At 41.8% G+C, this 22,601-nt stretch overlaps 1 protein-coding gene across 1 annotated transcript in view; it reads right to left on the bottom strand.

Moving 5' to 3' along the window:
- SEC11A (SEC11 homolog A, signal peptidase complex subunit) overlaps positions 1-22,601 on the bottom strand; it is a 48,224-nt gene that overhangs the window by 3,565 nt on the left and 22,058 nt on the right. Inside the window, exons 2-4 of the mRNA XM_023187170.1 lie at positions 18,736-18,845; positions 13,770-13,919; positions 6,723-6,842 (exon numbers count right to left, since the gene is read on the bottom strand). Coding sequence (XP_023042938.1) covers positions 6,723-6,842; positions 13,770-13,919; positions 18,736-18,845 — 380 coding nt within the window. The remainder of the gene's footprint in view (positions 1-6,722; positions 6,843-13,769; positions 13,920-18,735; positions 18,846-22,601) is intronic.

The raw sequence follows: 22,601 nt of genomic DNA, 5'->3' as shown, positions 1-22,601 counted from the left end.
TTTAAGAACATAAAGGCAAATGCCTCACAGTAAAGTACAGATTAAGAGCTATAAAAGCATCTGATTTCTACTAAGACATTAAGCTGCCAATTCTGATCTGATGATCAATAAGCAGCCATTCTCATACACAGAGACTCTATTACCTCCAAAAAAATGATATCTACGCCCAAAGAACCACATCCTTGGCTCCCAGCAACCACATAGGCCACTTGTGAATGATCCATGTAATTTTTTTTTTTTAATTTTTATTTTTTTGAGACGCGGTCTTACTTACCAGGCTAGAATGCAGTGGTGATCATAGCTCACTACAGCCTTGAACTCCTGGGCTCAAGCAATCCTCCCACCTGAGCCTCCCAAGCAGCTGGGACTACAAGTGCACACCACCATGCCTAGCTAATTTTTTAAATTTTTTGTAGAGACAGCATCTCACTACATTGCTCAGGCTGGTCTCAAACTCCTGGGCTCAAGTGGTTCTCCCATCTTGGCCTGTTAAAGTGCTGAGATTACAAGCATGAACCACCACACACAACCTGAAACTTTTTTTTTAAGGTTGGCTTTTCTTTGCCCACTATCAGTGAAATGAAAGTAACTTGGTCTTTAGGAGTAATATAAGCAAGATCTAAGGATGCCAGAATATGATGAGGCCGTCCAAAGTCAAACAACAGGTTTAATTATCTGTGCCACTGTTACCCTCCATGGACAGAGATAAGCAGAGTTGATAATCAAGTGCACAGCGCTGCTATCATCAGTCATCTTAAATTCAAACCATTTGCAGCTTTTGCCTATTCTGCTCAGATAAACTTACGTGCTAAAGCAGAGTTGCTAATAAGCAGGAGGTTTAAAATAAGTAAAATAAATGCCATCCACAAAGCCAACTCCAACACCAGCCTGTGCCAAGTTAATATCTAGAAGGCAAAATGCATTTCATATAGTTAAATACATTTCCCTGGGAATTCTTGGGATCACAGGTACTGCTGAGGAAGTAGCCTCAGAAGAAAGCACTGTCTCCTGATGCTCATAGAGATCATTAGACAAAAGGCCAAACAAACAGTAAAGAAAAGATGCCACAAAAATTAAGAAGAGACTCCAGCACAATTCTGTCAAATATCAAAAAGGGTCTATATCTGGGAAGTCTAGAATCCAGCAGCCAACTAAATGAGAGAGTAAGAGAATATGCAATGACTAGAAAAGGATCATCTTGTTTCTAGAATGTCTTGTTTCAAGTAAGAAGTACATTCAAAAAGTCTTATCCATAAAACTGATTTCAGGCGGGGCGCGGTGGTTCAAGCCTGTAATCCCAGCTCTTTGGGAGGCCGAGACGGGCGGATCACGAGGTCAAGAGATCGAGACCATCCTGGCTAACACGGTGAAACCCCGTCTCTACTAAACAATACAAAAAAACTAGCCGGGAGAGGTGACGGGCGCCTGTAGTCCCAGCTACTCGGGAGGCTGAGGCAGGAGAATGGTGTGAACCCAGGAGGCGGAGCTTGCAGTGAGCTGAGAACCGGCCACTGCACTCCAGTATGGGCGACAGAGCCAGACTCAGTCTCAGAAAAAAAAAACAAACAAAAAAAAAACTGATTTCAGTTAACAGAGAGCTCAATTACTCTATTCCTTCCTTATATTTTTTAATTCTTCTTTCCATTGTCAACATTTCTGTTCCCCGATCCTCTGCCAATCTTTCAACCTTTTCTCCTGCTGCTTTCTGCTCCTTGTTGACTAATGGGTACTCTTGAATTTTTCAACTTCCTGAGTTTAGGAAGAAATCATCTCTATTAATACTTAATTGGTTCAGTATTGGTTTCATTTTCTAAAATTGTTTTTATTACATGCTACAACATGAATAAGCCTTAAAAACATTATGCTAGGTGAAAAGAAGCTGGACACAAAAGATTACATATTGTATGATTCTGCTTATATAAAAAGTCCAGAATAGGCAAACGCACAAAGACAGAAAGCAGATTAGTGGCTGTCAGGGGCTACAGGAAGTAGAGGATGGGGAGTGACTGCTAATGAGTACAAAGTTTTATTTTTGGGGTGACAGAAATGTTCTGGAATTAGATAGTGGTGATGGTTGCACAATCTTGTGAATATACTGAAACCTACTGAATTGTAGTCTTTAAGATGGTGAATTTTATATTCTAATATATGTGAATTATATCTCAATAAAAATTTTTTAAAATTATTTTAATTTAGAGCCTTAGGACTCAACATAAAATTTTTTTAGCATGCAGCTGTTAAAAATAAGAGAGAGAGACCAGCCTGGCCAACATGGTGAAACCCCATCTCTACTAAAAATACAAAAAATTAGCTGTTTCTACTAAAAATACAAAAAATTAGCTGGGCGTGGCAGCACACACCTGTTATTCCAGCTACTCGGGAGGCTGAGGCAGGATAATCCTTTGAACCTGGGAGGCAGAGGTTGCAGTGAGCCGAGATTGTGCCATCGCACTCCAGCCTGGGCAACAAGAGCAAAACTCTGTCTCAAAAAAAAAAAAGCATAAAGGAGGCCAGCCACAGTGGCTCACACCTGTAACCCCAGGACTTTGGGAGGCCAAGGTGGGAGGACTGCTTGAGCCCAGGAGTTCAAGACCAATTTGGGCAACACAGGGAGAACCAATCTCTACAAAAATTTAAAAAATTAGCCAGGTGTGATGGCATGCACCTGTGATCCTAGCTACTGAGAAGGCTGAGGTGGGAGGATTGCTTGGGCCTGGGAGGTACAGGTTGCAGTGAGCCACGATTGTGCCACTGCATTCCAGCCTGGGTGATAAGAGTGAGACGCTGTCTCAAGAAAAAAAAAGCATGAAGACATATGTGCTACAGTAACAGACTTGCCTGTGGAAAAGCTCTATTCTCGAGATTTGGGTACAGCCTGACTTTGAAATACCAGTTTAGTGTTTTATAAACACAATTTCCACAAAAGAAAGTGTTACGTTACATTACGTGTCAAGCTCAGTAGAGGTACAATCAAAGGAAAGTAAATTTATACAGTTAAGATTCTGTGCTCCTGCTGTTCATGTCTTAGTTTTTTTTTTTTTTTCTACAGAAACTTCCTTAAAGCAGAGAGTACCAGACTATTACATTTTTTAAGTAAAAGCTACAAAATGGTCTATATTTTCAATGTTGGGATTTTAAAAATAGCATTAAATAGTGTGGAATTTTTTCTTGACAGAGTCCCGCTCTGTCGCCCAGGCTGGAGTGCAGGGGTGCGATTTGGCTCACTGTAAGCTCCGCCTCCTGGGTTCACGCCATTCTCCTGTCTTAGCCTCCAGAGTCACTGGGACTACAGGTGCCCGCCACCATGCCTGGCTAATTTTTTTGTATTTTTAGTAGAGACAGGGTTTCATCGTGTTAGCCAGGATGGTCTCGATCTCCTGACCTAGTGATTCGCCTGCCTCAGCCTCCCAAAGTGCTGGGATTACAGGCATAAGCCACTGTGCCCGGCCAGAATTTTTTCAAAAATTGTCCAGAAGACAAGTTACTTGAGTGAAAACACATTTCCCCTAACCTTTTGTAGGATGATGCATCTTTTACCCAAGCAATGGGCCAGAGCGAGTAGACAGAGCTGTAATGAACACTTAAGAATCAAGACCCAGGCTCGGTGTGGTGGCTCACGCCCGTGGTCCCAGCACTTTAGGAGACTAAGGCAGGCAGGTCACTCGAAGCCAGGGGTTTCAGACCAGCCTGGCCAACATGGCGAAAACCCATCTCTACTAAAAATAGAAAAAATTAGCCAGGAGTTGTGGCATGCACCTGTAATCCCAGCTACTTGGGTGGCTGAGACATGAGAATCATTTGAACCTGAGAGGCAGAGGTTGCAGTGAGCTGAAGATTGCTCCACTGCACTCCAGCCTGGGCAACAGAGCAAGACTCTCTAACCTGGGAAAAAGAGCAAGACTCTGCCTCAAAAAAAAAGAAGAAGAAAAAAAAAGAAGACTCAGATAAAGGAACACTCAGTTGTACTGGCAGATGCATAAATGAAACAGGCTTGGCAAAATTTGTCAAAAGCCTTAACATATGAGTATGCTTCACCCAGTAATTCCACTTCTAGGAATTTATTCTGAAGAATGGTTGGGCAGAAATGCTGAGATACACGTAACAAGGATGTTTATCATAACATTGTTCACAATAAAAAAGCTGGAAATAATCAGAATACCTAACAACAGGACACTGACTGAATAAAATCTATCTATATATTCATAGGATACAGTATAATATGGTCTTTCCATACAGTGGAATAGCAGACAGCTTTGAAAATGATGATACGATGGTAAATATATTGATTTGTAAATATGTAGTGATTTTTTGGGTAAAAAAGGGTTATAAGACAGTGTGACCACTCTCCTTTCATACACAAAATGCATTTATATTTGTATAAATATGTACATACTAGGGCTGGGTGCCACAATTCATGCCTGTAATCTCAGCACTTTGAGAGGCCAAGACAGGCGGATCACTTGAAGTTGGGAGTTTGAGACAGTCTGGCCAACAAATCGAGACCCCGTCTCTACTAAAAATATAAAAAATTAGCTGGGCGTGGTGACACACACCTGTAATCCCAGCTACTCAGGAGGCTGAGGCATGAGAATCTTTTAAACCCAGGAGGCAGAGGTTGCACTGAGCTGAGACCATGTCACCCGCATTCTAGCCTGGGTGACAGAGCAAGACTCTGGTCTCAAAAAAAAAAAAAAAAAAAAGGCAAAAAAAAAGTACATATTAATATTTTTATCTCTACACATAAAGGTTAATACAATGCAAACCAAAAAGTTAATAAATATTTATGGAGATCAAGAAAAAGGAGATAAGAAGTGACTTTGCTTTTTGATTACTGATATTTCCTTTATGTTTCTACATGAATCTGTACATTTATAATCTGAGGAAAAACAAAAAGACTCAGAGATTGGTGAGTTTAAATAACCACATTAGCAGCATCTTGGGAACTGAGGAAGATGGGGACTAGTATTTCTCAGAAGCACTGATGACCTAATTTGGATTATAAAAGTATTTTTAGCTCCATCAAAGGAAAAGTTCTTTAAAGTGGGGACATACTAAAAAAACAACAGGCCGGGCGCGGTGGCTCAAGCTTGTAATCCCAGCACTTTGGGAGGCCGAGACGGGCGGATCACGAGTTCAGGAGATCAAGACCATCCTGGCTCACACGATGAAACCCCGTCTCTACTAAAAAATACAAAAAACTAGCTGGGCGAGGTGGCGGGCGCCTGTAGTCCCAGCTACTCGGGAGGCTGAGGCAGGAGAATGGCGTAAACCCGACAGGCGGAGCTTGCAGTGAGCTGAGATCCGGCCACTGCACTCCAGCCTGGGCGACAGAGCGAGACTCCGTCTCAAAAAAAAAAACAAACAAAACAAACCAACAACAACAGCTCTGCAGCAGGCAAAGCACAATGATACCTGTTCTGATCTGATCTCTTTGGCCCCAAACTGAGCATCTCTCATGCTGTAACTGAGGAAGCTTTCACTTAGCAACTCATACTTCCTTCTCTGTGGGAACTGCATTTCTCAGGCCTGTTTACTGGTGTAATAACTCTATATCCATACAGTCTGTTCTAGGTCAAAAGGAGCACAGGTTCTGATAGTGGCAAAAGTGCCATGTGGCATCTAACTAGTGAGAATTAGCAACTATCCATTTCACAAATGTTATGCTAGTAATTTTTGTATGATGGTTAAGGTGGACTATGTAGCCAGCCACTTAGGATCATGAATGTAATCTTAGATACATAACCTAACTCATTTACGTTTCCTCATCTGTAGAATGGGAATATTAGGGTTGTTCTGAGGTTAAAATGTGGTAATACTTGTAAAGCACTTAGAATGAGTCTCTGGTACACAATAAGCCCTAATAAACGTGAGTTATTGTTAATACTATTAATAACATTAAGGAAGCAACAATGCCATACTTCCTTAATACCAACAACTTACAATTCCTGTCCTCCACTGAACTGTTCTCCTGATAAAATCTGAAACAAACAGGCTTAATATAACTTTTTAATTTCATTCAACCTCATCAATTTCAAGACTAGAAATATTATGGATTAAATTAATATGATAAAACTAATTTGGATGAACACTTTGAGTTGTTGACTCAGTACTTCTTAAGAAATATAAGTTTGTGGTGAAACCCCATCTCTACTAAAAAATACAAAAATTAGCCAGGCATGGTGGCGGGTGCCTGTAATCCCAGCTACTCGGGAGGCTGAGGCAGGAGAATCGCTTGAACCCAGGAGGTGGAGGTTGCAGTGAGCTGAGATCGCGCCATTGCACTCCAGCCTGGGTGACAGAACAAGACTCCATCTCAAAAAATAAGAAAAAAAAAAAAAAAAGTAAGTTTCATGAGGCAGGATTAATAGTGCTCTAGACCCCCAGAGCCTAGCATAGTATGGACATAAGAGCACATGGAAGGTGCCCAATATTTCTTCAGTGAACCAAATAAGTAAACACATTTTTTAAAATTATCACATCCAATTCACCATCTCATCACTAGTATTCTATTCTTTTATTGCACCCCAGTTCCTCACCTCTGGAGTAGTATACCTGAAATTTTAGACACTTTTTAAGAAGCAAAATTTTCAAAGGACACAAGGGTGATTTGGTGGAACCAGAACCAAATCTCCATATTCAACTGTGTATGATCAAATAATATGATTGAGAGGGCCACACTTCAAGTGATATAAAAAGTTTGAGATGCTCCCCTCTATACTTACCCCCTGGCTCTCCCCACGACATCTTTTTTCTCTAGCCAATGTTGTCCTTGTTTATAGAGGCCTCGGTCATCAACTGCATTATTATCTCCTTTGGTCAAAAACTTGATATGCCCATTTTGCCTTAAAAGAGTAGAGGAAACCCAAGTCATCAAATACCTTCATGGCATTTAAAGCACAAAATCTGTTCTTGTTAACCAAAAATGTTTGTGGCATTAGCCTATCTTATCACCATTCTAGTGCTGAAATAATTATTTATCGAGCTATAAGAATGTTAATAGCTGTGTTGTTTATAAACGACTAAAAGCAAACTAAAGATCCAATATTAAGGAGGTCAAATATTATGTAAGCATTAAAATAATGGTATAGAAGAATATTTAATGACAAGATTGCACAAATGTTATTAAGTGAAGAATACAACATAGCATGTTCAGTACAATCTCATTTTTATATTAAAATATATACACACTACCAATTTTCTGGAAGCACAAAGAGCAAAGGAACACAATAAACTATCTCACAGGATATAACTGGCAAGATACAGACTATGGGAAGCTACAGAATAACCCAGTTTCTCCAACTAATGACTTGCAAGGAACAAAGAAAGTTAGGGAAGTAACCTACAGATTAAACAACAGATGGCCAGGCTCAGTGGCTCACGCCTGTAATCCCAGCACTCTGGGAGGCTGAGGCAGGTGGATCACCTGAGGTCAGGAGTTCAAGACCAGCCTGGCCAACATGGTGAAACCCTGTCTCTACTAAAAATACAAAAATTAGCTGGGCGTGGTGGCGGGCGCCTGTAGTCCCAGTTACTCAGGAGGCTGAGGCAGGAGAATTGCTTGACCTGGGAGGCGGAGGTTGCAGTGAGCTGAGATCATGCAACTGCACTCAAGCCTGGGCAACAGAGTGAGACTCCATGCCAAACAAAAAAAACAAGAGACTATAAAGCCACATCAACTAATTGCACCTGAGGACTTTATCTGGATCCAGAAAGTTATGACACAATTGGGGATTTGAACAAATATCAAATACTTGATGATACTAAAGAATTGTTTGAGGCCGGGCGCGGTGGCTCAAGCCTGTAATCCCAGCACTTTGGGAGGCCGAGACAGGTGGATCACGAGGTCAGGAGATTGAGACTATCCTGGCTAACACGGTGAAACCTCGTCTCTACTAAAAAATACAAAAAACTAGCCAGGTGAGGTGGCGGGCGCCTGTAGTCCCAGCTACTCGGGAGGCTGAGGCAGGAGAATGGCGTGAACCCAGGAGACGGAGCTTGCAGTGAGCTGAGATCCGGCCACTGTACTCCAGCCTGGGCGACAGAGCGAGACTCCGTCTCAAAAAAAAAAAAAAAAAAAAAAAGAATTGTTTGGCCAGGCGCAGTGGCTCACTCCTATAATCCTAGCACACTGAGAGGCCAAGGTGGGTGGATCACTTGAGCCCAGGAGTTCAAGACCAACCTGGGAAACATGGCAAAGCAAAAAATACAAAAAGTTAGCCGAGCATGATGGTGTGCACTTGTGGTCCCAGCTGAAGTGAGAGGATCTCCTGAGCCTGGGGAGACTGAGGCTGCAGTGAGCTGTGATCACATCACTGCACTCTAGCCTTGGAGACAGAGACACTGTCTCAAATAACAAATAATAACAACACAGGAGGGGAAAGAGGTGGGAGTAGAGAAGGAGAATTGACTATATATTAATCATCACTGGGACAGTGATGATAGATACATGGGGGTTCCTTATACTCTTCTGTGCATGTCAGAAACTCCCCAAATTCAGAAAATAAAAGCAACAAAAAAAAAAAGGTATTAGACAAGATCTAAAATAATACAGACCAATGTATAAACAGATCAGTGGATAAACAGTGGCTATCTATGGCTTTCTTTAGATTATCTTTATCTTCTTTTTTCTCCAACAAACATGAGTTACTTTTATATTAGGAAAAAAATGTTAGCTTTAAAAGAAGAAATATCTCAATTCTTCAGATATGCCACGGTTTATAGGAATAGTATTTTGTTTTTTTGTTTTGTTTTGTTTTGTTTTGTTTTGTTTTGTTCTGAGACAGAGTCTCACACTATTGCCCAGGCTGGAGTGCAATGGCGTGATCTCGGCTCACTGCAACCCCGCCTCCTGGGTTCAAGCTATTCTCCTGCCTCAGCCTCCCAAGTAGCCAGGATTACAAGTGCCCACCACCACACCCAGCTAATTTTTTGTATTTTTCGTAGAGACAGAGTTTCACCATGTTGGCCAGGCTGGTCTCAAACTTCTGATCTCGTGATCTGCCCACCTCGGCCTCCCAAAGTGCTGGGATTACTGGCGTGAACCACTGTGCCTGGCCAGGAATAGCATTTGCTTGACCAGAAAATTATTAGTTTAATTCTACTAAAGAATCATGAAGTTTCTAGTAATTTTAAAATTTAATTGAAAGCAAAGTATATTTTACAGTTGATAAAGCCTAGCTGAAAATTAATTCAAGTGCATTTGGATTGACCACTGCAGTAAAAAGAAGAAAATTAGCTTCAGGTTTCTATGGGCTAATATCCACTTAGATTCTAAGTCAGAAACTGGCTCACTAGATGTTAAATCTGCAGAGGAAACTAATTTGGGAGGTGTTGCAAACACCAAAGATGGTTGAGTGCAAACAGTCACATTAAAAATAAGATTCCAGTTAGAAAAAATGCAAATATATAGGGAAAAATAATCTGTAGCTGACAATTCAGTAAGTGAATAAAGGAAAAATTCTGAAGAGTAAAAGAGGACAGGTGCTAGGAGGGGCTCACTGCAAGAGTGAAAGTCAGGAGCAGCAGGAAGGAAAAGTAAATTCAACCCAGAAAACAATACCAACTCCACACATGCAGAAAAGGCAAATCAGATATGAGGAGATAAAACCCAGGAAATGGACTCCCCAGAAAAAGGAAAGGGTGCTAGAGAGATCTGGACTATTCCCAAAGACTTGATTTGCTGGCAAAACAAATATACTAACGCACCCAATTTCCCCTTCTGGGATGTAATCAGGAGACACCACTATAGCTTTTTTGAAAAAGCATAGATATCCTTCATCTACTTAGTGGTGAAACAAATATTCTCTGGTGGCAACCAGCTCTTATTAGACTATTTTTTATTTTTTTGAGATGGAGTTTCACTCTTGTCACCCAGGCTGGAATGCAACGGCGCAATCTTGGCTCACTGCAACCTCTGCCTCCCGAGCAGCGGGGATTAAAGGCGTGCACCACCACACCCAGTTAATTTTTATATTATTAGTAGAGACAGGGTTTCACCATGTTGGTCAGGCTGGTCTGGAACTCCTGACCTCAGGTGATCTGCCCTCCTCGGCCTCCCAAAGTGCTGGGATTACAGGCGTGACCCACTGCACCTGATCTTACTAGACATATTAGGTCCTACTCCAGCATTTCACAAGGCATAGGCTCAAAATACTGAGTGAAGGCATATTTACATAGGATTTTTCCCTTGCTGGAACAAGGACTAAATATTTAATATTATCTACTTCTAGGGAGATCAAAGAGTTTAGAATTTAATTCACCCATCATAATACTGCGAAATTAGGAAGAAGGAAATACCACTTTACAGATGAGAAAAAATAAGACCCCAAAAGCTAAATGGGTACAGAATAATATATCCATCTGCATGGGAAAAGCAAAGCTAAGGATTAAGTCACCCAATGGTAAAATTTCTCTTTCCAAATACTTAATCACATGCCAGTGTTCAATATTATCCAATTATAATATTTCCTGATATGGTTTGGCTGTGTCCCTACCCAAATCTCATCTTGAACTGGAGTTCCCATAATTACCATGTGTCATGGGAGGGACCCAGTGGGAGATAATTGGGTCATGGGGGCAGGTCTTTCCCAAGCTCTTCTCGTGAGAGTGAATAAGTCTCATGAGATCTGATGGTTTTATAAATGGGAGTTCCTCTGCACATGCTATCTTGCCTGCCGACATGTATCTTGCCTGCTGACACGTACATGCCTTTGCTTCTTCTTTGCCTTCTGATTGTGAGCCCTCCCCAGCCATGTGGAACTGTGAGTCCATTAAACCTCTTTCCTTTATAAATTACCCAGTGTCAGGTATGTCTTTATTAGCAGCATGAGAACAGACTAATACACCTCCCACAGGATGAACTTACTAAATGCATACATTTTGAATATTATTTGTCCCCATATTTAAGTGCAATGTTAATATTATTAAACCAAATGGGGCTGGATGCGGTGGCTCACGCCTGTAATCTCAGCACTTTGGGAGGCATAGGTGGGTGAATCATTTGAGATCAGGAGTTCAAGACCAGTCTGGCCAGCATGGTGAAACCCTGCCTCTACTAAAAATACAAAAATTAGCTGGGCATGGTGGCAGGTGCCTGTAGTCCCAGCTACTCGGGAGGCTGAGGCAGGAGAATTGCTTGAACCCAGGAGGCAGATGTTGCAGTGAGCCAAAATTGCACCATGCGCTCCAGCCTGGGCGAAAGAGCGAGACTCCGTCTCAAAAAAAAAAAAAAAAAAAAACCCAAATGGTAACTCCGACCAGGTATTTCAGTCTCCCCAAAAGAAAAAAGAAAATTGAAATTTTCTGAATATTAACAGGGTCTGTTATCTACACAGGCCTGCAAGTTGAAGGTACCTCAAGAGTCTGAAATAAATCACCAAAAATCCCAGATTATAAGTACCATATTTAAAATCATCAGAATTCTTACACAATTATTTTAAAAATTTAAGGATTTTCCAATCAATACATTATCTGTCTATGAATCTGCCCAGAAACAGTTTTAAACCGAAGTCTATGACTCATTCAATTTCTTTTTCTTTTTTGTTTTTTTGAGATAGAGTCTTATTCTGTTGCCCAGGATAGAATAAAGTGGCATGATCTTGGCTCACTGCAGCCTCAACCTCCTGGGTTCAAGTGATCCTCCTACCTCAGCCTCCTGAGCAGCTGGGACAAGTGCACACCACTGTGCCTGAGTAATTTTTTTTTTTGTATTTGTAGAAACAGGGTTTCACCATCTGGTCTGGATGCCCATGCTGGTCTAGCGCTCCTGTGCTCAAGCACTCCACCCGCCTCAGCCTCCCAAAGGGCTGGGATTACAGACATGAGTCACCACGCCCAGGCAAACTCACTCAATTTCAAAGAATCATAAATAAAAATGGAGAAATTTTCCTCCAGCTTAAACAAGGCCTAAGCTCAGTTTGATTCTCTCTGATATATTTAGGGGAAAGTTGGTTCAGCTTTGCTCACAACAGGCAATGCTGAGAATGAACAACACAAATCTACTTTGAGAATCTGGAAAACACTATCTGCACTGAATAAACCTCTATAATTCCAAAATAAATTTCTTTTTTTTTTTTTGAGATGGAGTCTCACTCTGTCACTCAGGCTAGAATGCAGTGGCGTGATCTCAGCTCACTGCAACCTCAGCCTCCCAGGTTCAAGTGATTCTCCTGCCTCAGCCTCCTGAGTAGCTGGGATTACAGGTGCCCACCACCACGCCTGGCTAATTTTTGTACTTTTAGTAGAGATGGGTTTCACCATGTTGACCAGGCTGGTCTTGAACTCCTGACCTCAGGTGATCTGCCCGCCTCAGCCTCCCAAACTGCTGGGATTACAGGCATGAGCCACTGCTCCCGGCCCCCAAAAAATGTCTAAAAATTTAAGTTATTCCTTCCCAGTCAATAATATAATGTCACTTTAAATTATAGTATTTTCACATACATGATGACATTGGATTTTATTAAAAAAAAAAAGCTGTCATATCTTTATTTCACCAATGAAGAAAGAACTCTTCTAAACTAGAATGTTTATAGGAATTTCAAAAAGCAATGGTTGACAGTTCCTTTTTCTTTAAGCGGAGGAAAAAAACAATTTTATAGGGTGGTAAAAATAAGATAGTATTTACAGAGAGCTTTTGCATATTCAAGAACTAAAATCCACCAGGTGCAATCGCTCATGCCTGTAATCCCAGCACTTTGGGAGGCCAAGGCAGGTGGATCACTTGAGGCTAGGGGTTCAAGACCAGCCTGACCAACACGGTGAAACCCTGTCTCTACTAAAAATACAAAAATTAGCTGGGTATGGTGGCACGTGCCTGTAATCCCAGCTACTCAGGAGGCTGAGGCATGAGAATCGCTTGAGCCCAGGAGGCGGAGGTTGCAGTGAGCCGAGGTAGCACCATTGCATTCCAGCCTGGGTAACAGAGGGAAACTGTTTCAAAAAAAAAAAGAACCTAAATCATGCCTATTCTTTCACTTCTCGTCTGTGTGTCATCCAGAATGCCTCCCTTTTCTTTCATTTCTTTGTTTTCTTTTATGAGACAGGGTGGAGTGGAGTGTGCAGTGGCACAAACACGACTCACTGCAACCTCAAACTCCTGGACTCACACAATCCTCCCACCTCAGTCCTCCAATTAACTGGGACTACAGGCACATGCCACTATGCCCAGCTATTGATTGATTGACTGATTGATTGAGACAGAGTCTGGCTAATTTTTATATTTTAGTAGAGACAGGGTTTCACCATGTTAGCCAGGCTGGTCTCAAACCCCTCACCTCAGGTGATCCACCCACCTCGGCCTCCCAAAGTGCGGGGATTACAGGCGTGAGCTACCGTGCCTGGCCTTTTTTTGTTTTGTTTCATTTTAATAGAGAAGGAATCTCACCATGTTGCCCAGGCTGATCTCAAACTCCTGGGCTCAAGCCATTCTCTCACCTTGGCCTCCCAAAGTACTGGGATTGTAGGCATGAGTCACTGTGCCCAACCAGAAGATTATATTTAGGATCTATCTTTATGTCATAGTTTTTTGGAATTACATACAGAGTCACTGACAGGTTGGGAAGTAAAAGGGAACCAGGAAAAACCTTCAGGGAAAAATATGAACCAATAAATAATTATTTACAGTTTTCAAAATGTTCACTAAACTTTCAAATGGACTGGAAGATGGCCTAGAGGTTCCTCACTCTTTCACAGTCTTTAGGCTATCAAAACTAAATACCACAAACACTTAAACAAAAGCAGTTAGAAACAAAGATGATATACTTTGCACATACTTTTCATGAATCTTCAAGACTCGGTGAACTATAGGAATCTCTCTTCCTTCTATCCTAAAAACAACAATTTCTCCCACTCGTATGGGATCTTCAACTCGATTTGTTAGAAAGAGAAGATCTCCTCTATGAAATGCAGGTTCCATGCTGCCACTAGAAGGGAAAGAAGAATATAATAGCAAAAAGAAAGTATGAGATTAAAAGTACTTTCCAAATTAGATATTCAACAAAATAAAAAATATCACTTCTGGAGTATACTCAATACCTTAACAACTATATCAACAGAAATGTGTATTGTTCTCAAAATATGGTTTCCTCAGACTAATAAGTTACAACAAAAGATTTTGTTTTAGTTATTAACCTTCACTAACTAGTTCCATTTCAAGTATTACTATTCAAAGAAGCTTAAATCTTGAAAAGGTCAGTGTTACTAATTCCTTAATCTTTTAAAATTTCTTTTTTTTTTTTTTGAGATGGAGTCTTGCTCTGTGCCCCAGGCTGGAGTGTAGTGGCACGATCTCGGCTCACTGCAAGCTCCGCCCCCCCAGGTTCACACCATTCTCCTGCCTCAGCCTCCCAAGTAGCTGGGACTACAGGTGCCTGCCACCACGCCCGGCTAATTTTCTTGTATTTTTAGTAGAGACGGGGTTTCACCGTGTTAGCCAGGATGGTCTCGATCTCCTGACCTTGTGATCCGCCCACCTCAGCCTCCCAAAGTGCTGAGATGACAGGCTTGAGCCACCGCGCCCGGCCAACCTTTTAAAATTTCAAACGACAAACAGAATATAAAAGAATGAACTTTAAAACAATGCCCTTATTCTCACTTCATCTGAAAACACTAAACATATTCAAATATGCAAATTAGAACTGGATCATCTTCCTCTGCCATTTATAAAGATAACAGCCAAGATGACCTTACAGGTTCAACTTATTTAGAAGGAAAAATGGCTCATCAAGTCAAAGAACTGTCAGCCACAGAGATAATGCTTGTGTTATCAATTTACTTATTTTAAAAAGAGAAAAAAAAACAAGGGATAAGCAGAGATTTTTGCCTAAGAATTTCAGAAGCCAGGAAAAGATTCAATTCTATGGTAATAAGTAAGACTAACTTCTACAGAGTATCTTCTTACCTCTTACCTCTTCCATCCTACACCAAGTCCTAAAAAGGTCCTAAGATATTTGCACTAATTTATGAACCCCTTTTTATCTAAAAAGAAGTAGCCCATCAGTATTTTTCAGAAACTCAAGCTCCGGTTTTCTATAACTACAGCTTAAATAAGAATAGAAAGACAAGAAATAAAGTTCAATGCGGGAATAAGTACAAACTCCAAACACTTTTGTTTAAAGACTCTCATCCCTCTATGTAAAGGGATATAGCAGTGGGTCTCAAACTTTGCTGCACATTGGAATGACCTGAGGAACTTTTAAAAAATCTCGGCCAGGTGCAGTGGCTCACACCTGTAATTCCAGCACTTCGGGAGGTCAAGGTGGGCAGGTCACCTGAGGTCAGGAGTTCGAGACCAGCCTGGCCAACACAGTGAAACCCAGTCTCAACTAAAAATACAAAAATTAGCTGAGCATGGTGGTGCACACCTGTAATCCCAGCTACTCAGGAGGCTGACGCAGGAGAATCACTTAAACCCAGGAGGTGGAGGTTGCAGTGGGCTGAGATTGTGCCATTGTACTCTAGCCTGAGCAATAGAGTGAGACTCTGTTTCAAAATTTAAAAAAAAGAAAAAAGAAAGAAGGAGAAGGAGGAGGAGGAGGAGGAAGAAGAAAGAAGGGAGGAGAAGGGAGAAGGGAGAAGGAGGAGGAGGAGGAGAAGGAGGAAAAGGAGGAAAAGAAGAAGGAGAAGGAGGAGAAGGAGAAGAAGAAGGAGAAGGAGAAGGAGAAGAAGGAGAAGAAGGAGAAGAAGAAGGAAAAGGAGAAACTGGGGGCCAGGCACGATGGTTCAAGCCTATTATCCCAGCACTTGGGAGGTTGAGGCGGGAGGATCACTTGAGATCAGGAGTTCAAGACTCGATCTCTATAAAAAAATAAAATAAAAATTAGCCAGGTGTGATGGCACACTCCAGTCTGGGCGATGGAGGGAGGCCCTGTGTTAAATGTTCTTATCACAAAAAAATAGAAAGGGGGGAAACTTTTGAAAGTGATGAATATATTCACTTCCATGATTGTGGTGATGGTTTCACAGGAATATACTTACCTGCAAATTGATCAAGGTGTATATATTAAATATGTACAGCTTTTTTTTTTTTTTTTTTTTTTAGACGGGGCCTTGGCTCTGTCGCCCGGGCTGGAGTGCAGTGGCTGGATCTCAGCTCACTGCAAGCTCCACCTCCCGGGTTTACGCCATTCTCCTGCCTCGGCCTCCGGAGTAGCTGGGACTACAGGTGCCCGCCACCTCGCCTGGCTAGTTTTTCTTGTATTTTTTAGTAGAGACGGGGTTTCACCGTGTTAGCCAGGATGGTCTCGATCTCTTGACCTCGTGATCCACCCGTCTCAGCCTCCCAAAGTGCTGGGATTACAGGCTTGAGCCACCGCGCCCGGCTATGTACAGCTTTTTGTATGTCAATCATATCTCAATAATTTGGTTAAAAAAGAGTAATCTAAGCACTATTACTTAGAGTCTAGATAATGTTAACGTACTATTACTTCCATTCTAGATAATATTAATAATTCAATTTATTTTAAATCTGCAGTCCATTATCTCCAGAAAGGATTTGGGCTTACAAAATTAAGCCCAAAATCTGACAAAACTATAATGTTTCTTTTTTTTTTTTTTTTTGAGATAGAGTTTCGCTCGTCGCCCAGGCTGGAGTCCAATGGAGCGATCTCTGCTCACTGCAACCTCCGCCTCCTAGGTTCAAGCTCCTGCCTCAGCCTCCTGAGTAGCTGGGACTACAGGCACCTGCCACCACACCCGGCTAATTTTTGTATTTTTAGTAGAGACGGGGTTTCAACATGCTGGCCTCGAACTTCTGGTCTCAAGTGATCTGTCTGACTCAGCCTCCCAAAGTGCTGGGATTACAGGCATGGGCCACCACACCCAGCCTGTAATGTTTCAATTAAACAACCAAGTGGTAATTCTCTAAAAATGAGTTACTAAATTAGGTTTTAAAATCACTAAGAGTGGCTGGGCATGGTGACTCATGCTTATAATCCCAGCATGTTGGGAGGCCAAGGTGGGAGGATTGCTTGAACCTAGGAGATCAAGACCAGACTGGGCAACACAGTGAGATCCTATTTGATATAGTTTGGCTGTGTCCCCACCCAAATCTCATCTTGAATTCCCACCTGTTGTGGGAGGGACCTGGTAGGAGGTAATTGAATCATGGCGCAGGTTTTTCCTGTGCTGTTCTGGTGATAGTGAATAAGTCTCATGAGATCTGATGGTTTTAAAAAGGGGAGTTCCACTGCAAAAGCTCTCTTCTCTTGTCTGCTGCCATATGAGACATGCCTTTCACCTTCTGCCATGTCCCCAGTAACGTGCAACTGTAAGTCCATTAAACCTCTTTCTTTTGTAAATTGCCCAGTCTTGGGTATGTCTTTATCAGCAGCATGAAAATGAACTAATACACCATCTCTACAAAAAAATTAAAAAATTAACCAGGTGTGGTGGAGCAGGCCTGCAGTCCCAGCTGCTCGGGAGGATAAAATGGAAGGATCCTTTGAGACTGGTAGGTGGAGTCTGCTATGAGTTATGATGGCGCCACTGCACTCTATCCTGGGTAAACAGAGCGAGACCCCATCTTTAAAAAAAACATTCACTAAGAGTATGAGTGCAAAGATAGGGAAGGAAGCAGAGTGGAGAAAAAAATTCAGTTCTATTTGTCACCATAAGAGATGGTATTAATGCCTTCAAAATTCCTGGAGTCTAGTTTAGAAGTGATATTTAAAGGTCAGCAGGAAACTTGGAAATAATTAGTGATTCTTCTATACTGACATTGAGAACATGCTACAGAAAAACTCTTTAATTTGTGGAAGTACTATAACATTTAATGAACTAACAACTAAATATCAGGCCTGGTGTATCAAAGTGAGGAATATAAAAAGACAATTTCAGGAAAATAAAGTACAATGAGACACTTTCTTTTTTTTTTTTTTTGAGATGGAGTCTTGCTCTGTCGCCCGGGCTAGAGTGCAGTGGCCGGATCTCAGCTCACTGCAAGCTCCGCCTCCCGAGTTTACGCCATTCTCCTGCCTCAGCCTCCAGAGTAGCTGGAACTACAGGCGCCCGCCACCTCGCCCGGCTAGTTTTTTTGTATTTTTAGTAGAGACGGGGTTTCACCGTGTTAGCCAGGATGGTCTCGATCTCCTGACCTCGTGATCCGCCCGTCTCGGCCTCCCAAAGTGCTGGGATTAGAGGCTTGAGCCACTGCGCCCGGCCGAGACACTTTCTTAAAGGATGTGACAAAAAGAAACCTCACATGGTAACCTTTTTGTAGAATGGTCATGAGCCCTTTGGGGTTCTGAATGGAAATGCCTAACAAAGTGAGAATTTCTTTTCTGTCTCTCTTTTTTTTGGAGACAGGGTCTCGCTCTGTCGCCCAGGCTGGAGTGCAGTGGTGCAATCACAACTCATTGCAGGCCTCAAGTTCCAGGGCTTAGGCGATCCTCCCACTTCAGCCTCCCGAGTAGCTGAGACTACAGGTGCATGCCACCACACCCACTAATTTTTGTATTGTTTGTGGAGACAGGGTTTCACCACATTGCCCAAGCTAGTCTCAAATTCCTGAGCTCAAGCAATCCGCCTGCCTCAGCCTCCCAAATTGCTGGGATTACAGGCATAAGCCACTGCGCCCAGCCTGAGAATTTCTTACTATTGAGAAGTAGTGACTAATTTTCTTCCAGGCCCTTTTCTGGAAAAGAGTAGTTTCTAAGGGAATGATATACCAGTTATTCATATCTCAATTTTTCTCCCAAGTAATGCCATGCAATTCTATGCCTTGAAAGGAAAAACTGTTACCTGAGCACCACTACAATTGGACTTTCACTTCCAGTTATTACCATTAACCCCTTCCAGATCATTAGTGCCGATGAGACAATCATTCCGAAATTTAGGACTTGATAATAGAGCTGCAAGAACAAAAGAGAAGAGATCAGATCCACCATTATCCCCACTTTGGAAAGCAATTAAGAGCGGTAACAATTTGAAAGTTTCAAGCAGTACTATTAGGATAACTACAGTTCTGAGACATTCTTTAATATACTACAATAATTATGCCATCAGCACATCAATACAGGCCCCCCTTCTTTCGCCAAAGCACCCTGCTCCATTTTGTTTGGTAAAACATCAGTTACATTTATATAACACCATATTATTTTAAGAACTTTTCACAAAAGTTATTTCATTTGGGCTCCATAATCATTCAGCTTAAATTCAATCATACCCATGCTACTTACCAGCCAACAGTAATCTGTCTCTGCTTCTGAACTCCTCTATTACTTTTCTTTTCTTTTTGTTTTTTGGAGCCTCGCTCTCGCTCTGTCACCCAGGCTGGAGTGCAGTGGTGCCATCTCAGCTCACTGCAACCTCCGTCTCCTGGGTTCAGGAAATTCTACTGCCTCATCCTCCCGAGTGGCTGGGACTACAGGCATGCACCATCACGCCCAGCTAATTTTTTTGTATTTTCAGTAGAAACGGGGTTTCACCATGTTGGTCAGGTTGGTCTCGAACTCTTAACCTCAAATGATCTGCCCACCTCTGCCTCCTAAAGTGCTGGGATTACAGGCATGAGTCACCACGCCCGGCCCTCTATTACTTTTCTACCATACTTATCCCTTGATAATCATGGGAATAGTCAATGACATTTAACTCTACCTTCTCATTTTACAGTTAAGGAAACTGTCTCAAAAAGAGGAGACTTCACCAAGTCCTATAGCTTATCAGTCACATAGTCAAGACTTGAAGGTCAGCTTTCTTACCAAATCTCTAGTACTCCACAAATTCTAAAATTCTGTGACTTGAATAAACAGATAAAACACCAGAAGGCATTTCAATTTCAAACAAAGAAAATTCAGAACGTATGGAAAAAGGCAAAAACTATTACAAAATCAGATAAGAGAAATAATGTGAGCTAACTGTTTTGGGCCAAGGTTGGAAAAAGTATACAGAGGATGACTAGACACCAAGGCAAATAGTTCAAGGAAAAAGCTGGTACTGGAAAGTACTGGGAGAGATCTGAAAAAGTATATTAAGGTCCAACTATGAAGAAACTTAAACACAGGACTGAACCTGTGGATCTAACAAAACATTAGTAATATAAAGTGAAAAAACAAAAGTTTCAAAAGGTCTTACTCTGTCACCCAGGCTGGAGTATAGTGGCACAATCACAGCTCACTGCAACCTCCAACTCCTGGGCTCAAGCAATCCTCCCACCTCAGCCTCCTGAGTAGCCAGATGTGGTAATTTTTGTATGTTTTGTAGGGAAGAGGTTTCGCCATATTGCCCAGGCTGATCTTGAACTCCTGGGCTCGAGCAATCCGCCTACCTCAGCCTCCCAAAGGGCTGGGATTACAGGTGTAAGCCACCATGCCTGGTCACTTTTGATAAGATTTGCTTGTGGACATTCTACAGAACTGTCCTAGTCTCTTCAAAAATCCAACGTCATTCAATGTCATGAAAAAAAAGGTGGAAGACTGTTCTAGATTAAAAAGGACTAAAGAGATACAACAACCAAATACAATGCACAAACTTTGGTTTCTTTGTTGTTTTTTTCTTCCTTCTCATTCAGTTCTAACAATACACAAACTTTGGCTGGATCTTGGTTCAAAAAAAAAAAAAAAGCGTAAGAAAAAATCCGAACTATAAAAGACATTTTGGGGTGAATTGGGGAAACTCAAAATATGATTTGAATATTAAATGACACTAGGAAATTCGTGTTAATTTTCTTTTTTTCTTTTCTTTTTTTTTTTTTTTTTGAGACAGGGTCTTGCTCTATTACACAGGCTGCAGTGCAGTGACATGATCTCAGCTCACTCTAACCTCTGCCTCCCAAGTTCAAATGATTCTCATGCCACAGTCTCCCAAGTAGCTGGGATTACAATGGGCACGTATCATCACGCCTGGCTAATTTTTGTATTTCTAGTAGAGACGGGGTTTCACTATGCTGGCCAGACTGGTCTCAAACTCCTGTCCTCAAGCAATCCACCCACCTTGACTTCCCGAAGTGCTGGGACTACAGATGTGAGCCACTGCACCCAGCCTCTAATTTTCTTAAATTATGTGATAATGGTGTTGTGGTTATATAGAACACTGTCCTTATCATAAGAGATGCATATTAGTAGTAGTTGGCTAGTAGCTGTAGTTAGGGGTGAATTATCATTATCATATCTGCAACTCATTTTCAACTGATTCAGCAAAAAAAAATTCTATATATGCACACACACATAAGTATACATAGAACACATATGGCAAAAATGCTAATAATTGTTGGATCTGTGTGACAGATTACAACAATTTCTTTCAATTTTTCTGAAAAATTCCAAAAAATGCGTAGAAAAAAATGGAACAAGCCAGGTGCAGTGGCTCACGTCTGTAATCCCAGCAATTTGGGAGGCTGAGGTGAGCGATCACTTGAGGCCAGAAGTAGGAGACCAGCCTGGCTAACATGGCGAAACCCATCTCTACTCAAAACACAAAAATTAGCTGGGTGTGGCGGGACATGCTTGTAAACCCAGATACTCAAGAGGCTGAGGCACAAGAGTCACTTGAACCCAGGAGGCGGGGGTTGCAGTAAGCTGAGATCCTACCATTGCACTCCAGCCTGGGCAACTGAGCAAGACTCTGTCTCAAAAAAAATAATAATAATAAAAAGGAAGAAAATAAAATAAATGTTAGTTGTTATATTTGGGGGTGTAATACTAGGCAATTCTTATTTATTTCATTTTGATCATCTACATTTTCTACTTCTTCCCTTTTTAAATCCATTGTAATTTTTACCAAAACACTACACACACATACATACAAGAACATGTAAAAAAAAAGCAATATCCTAGCCATGGCAGGCCACCATTTTCATCTTTTCTAGCTATTTATTCTGGTATTTGCCCCAACAATTCTAAAAACTAATTGTTTGTTTACTTTCATACTAGGGTGTTACTGTATGACGTTCAAAATGTACAATGAGGGACTAGGCACAAAGACTCATGCCTGTAATCCCAACACTTTGGGAGGCCGAGGTGGGAGGATCACTTGAGCCTAGGAGTTCGAGACCAGAAAGCAAGACCTTAATCTCTATAAAAAAAGTACAAAAAAGGCCGGGCACAGTGGCTCACGCCTGTAATCCCAGCACTTTTAGAGGCCGAGGTCATTTTTAGAGATCACGAGATCAGGAGTTCAAGACCAGCCTGGCCAACATGGTGAAACCCCATCTCTACTAAAAATACAAAAATTAGCCAGGCGCGGTGGCACGTGCCTGTAATCCCAGTTACTTGGGAGGCTGAGGCAGGAGAACTGCTTGAACTGGGAAGTGGAGGTTGCAGTGAGCCAAGACTGCACCATTGCATTCCAGCCTAGGCGACAGAGCAAGACTCCGTATTAAAAAAAAAACAAAAAAACGTAGAACAAAAAACAGAGAGGAGGATTAAAAAAAAAAAAAAAAAAAATTCAGAGGCTGGGCTTGGTGGCTTATGCATGTAATCCCAGCACTTTGGGAGGCCAAGGCAAGCAGATCACCTGAGGTCAGGAGTTCAAGACTAGCCTGACCAACATGGAGAAACCCCCATCTCTACTAAAAATACCAAATTAGCTGGGCTTGGTGGCACATGCCTGTAATCCCAGAGACTTGGGAGGCTGAGGCGGGAGAATCACTTGAACCTGGGAGAAGGAGG

This window comes from Piliocolobus tephrosceles, chromosome 6 (genome assembly GCF_002776525.5).
Source record: "Piliocolobus tephrosceles isolate RC106 chromosome 6, ASM277652v3, whole genome shotgun sequence".
NCBI lineage: Eukaryota > Metazoa > Chordata > Mammalia > Primates > Cercopithecidae > Piliocolobus > Piliocolobus tephrosceles.
The sequence above is the reverse complement of the archived record's forward strand: the minus strand, read 5'-3'. Positions and strand labels throughout refer to the sequence as shown.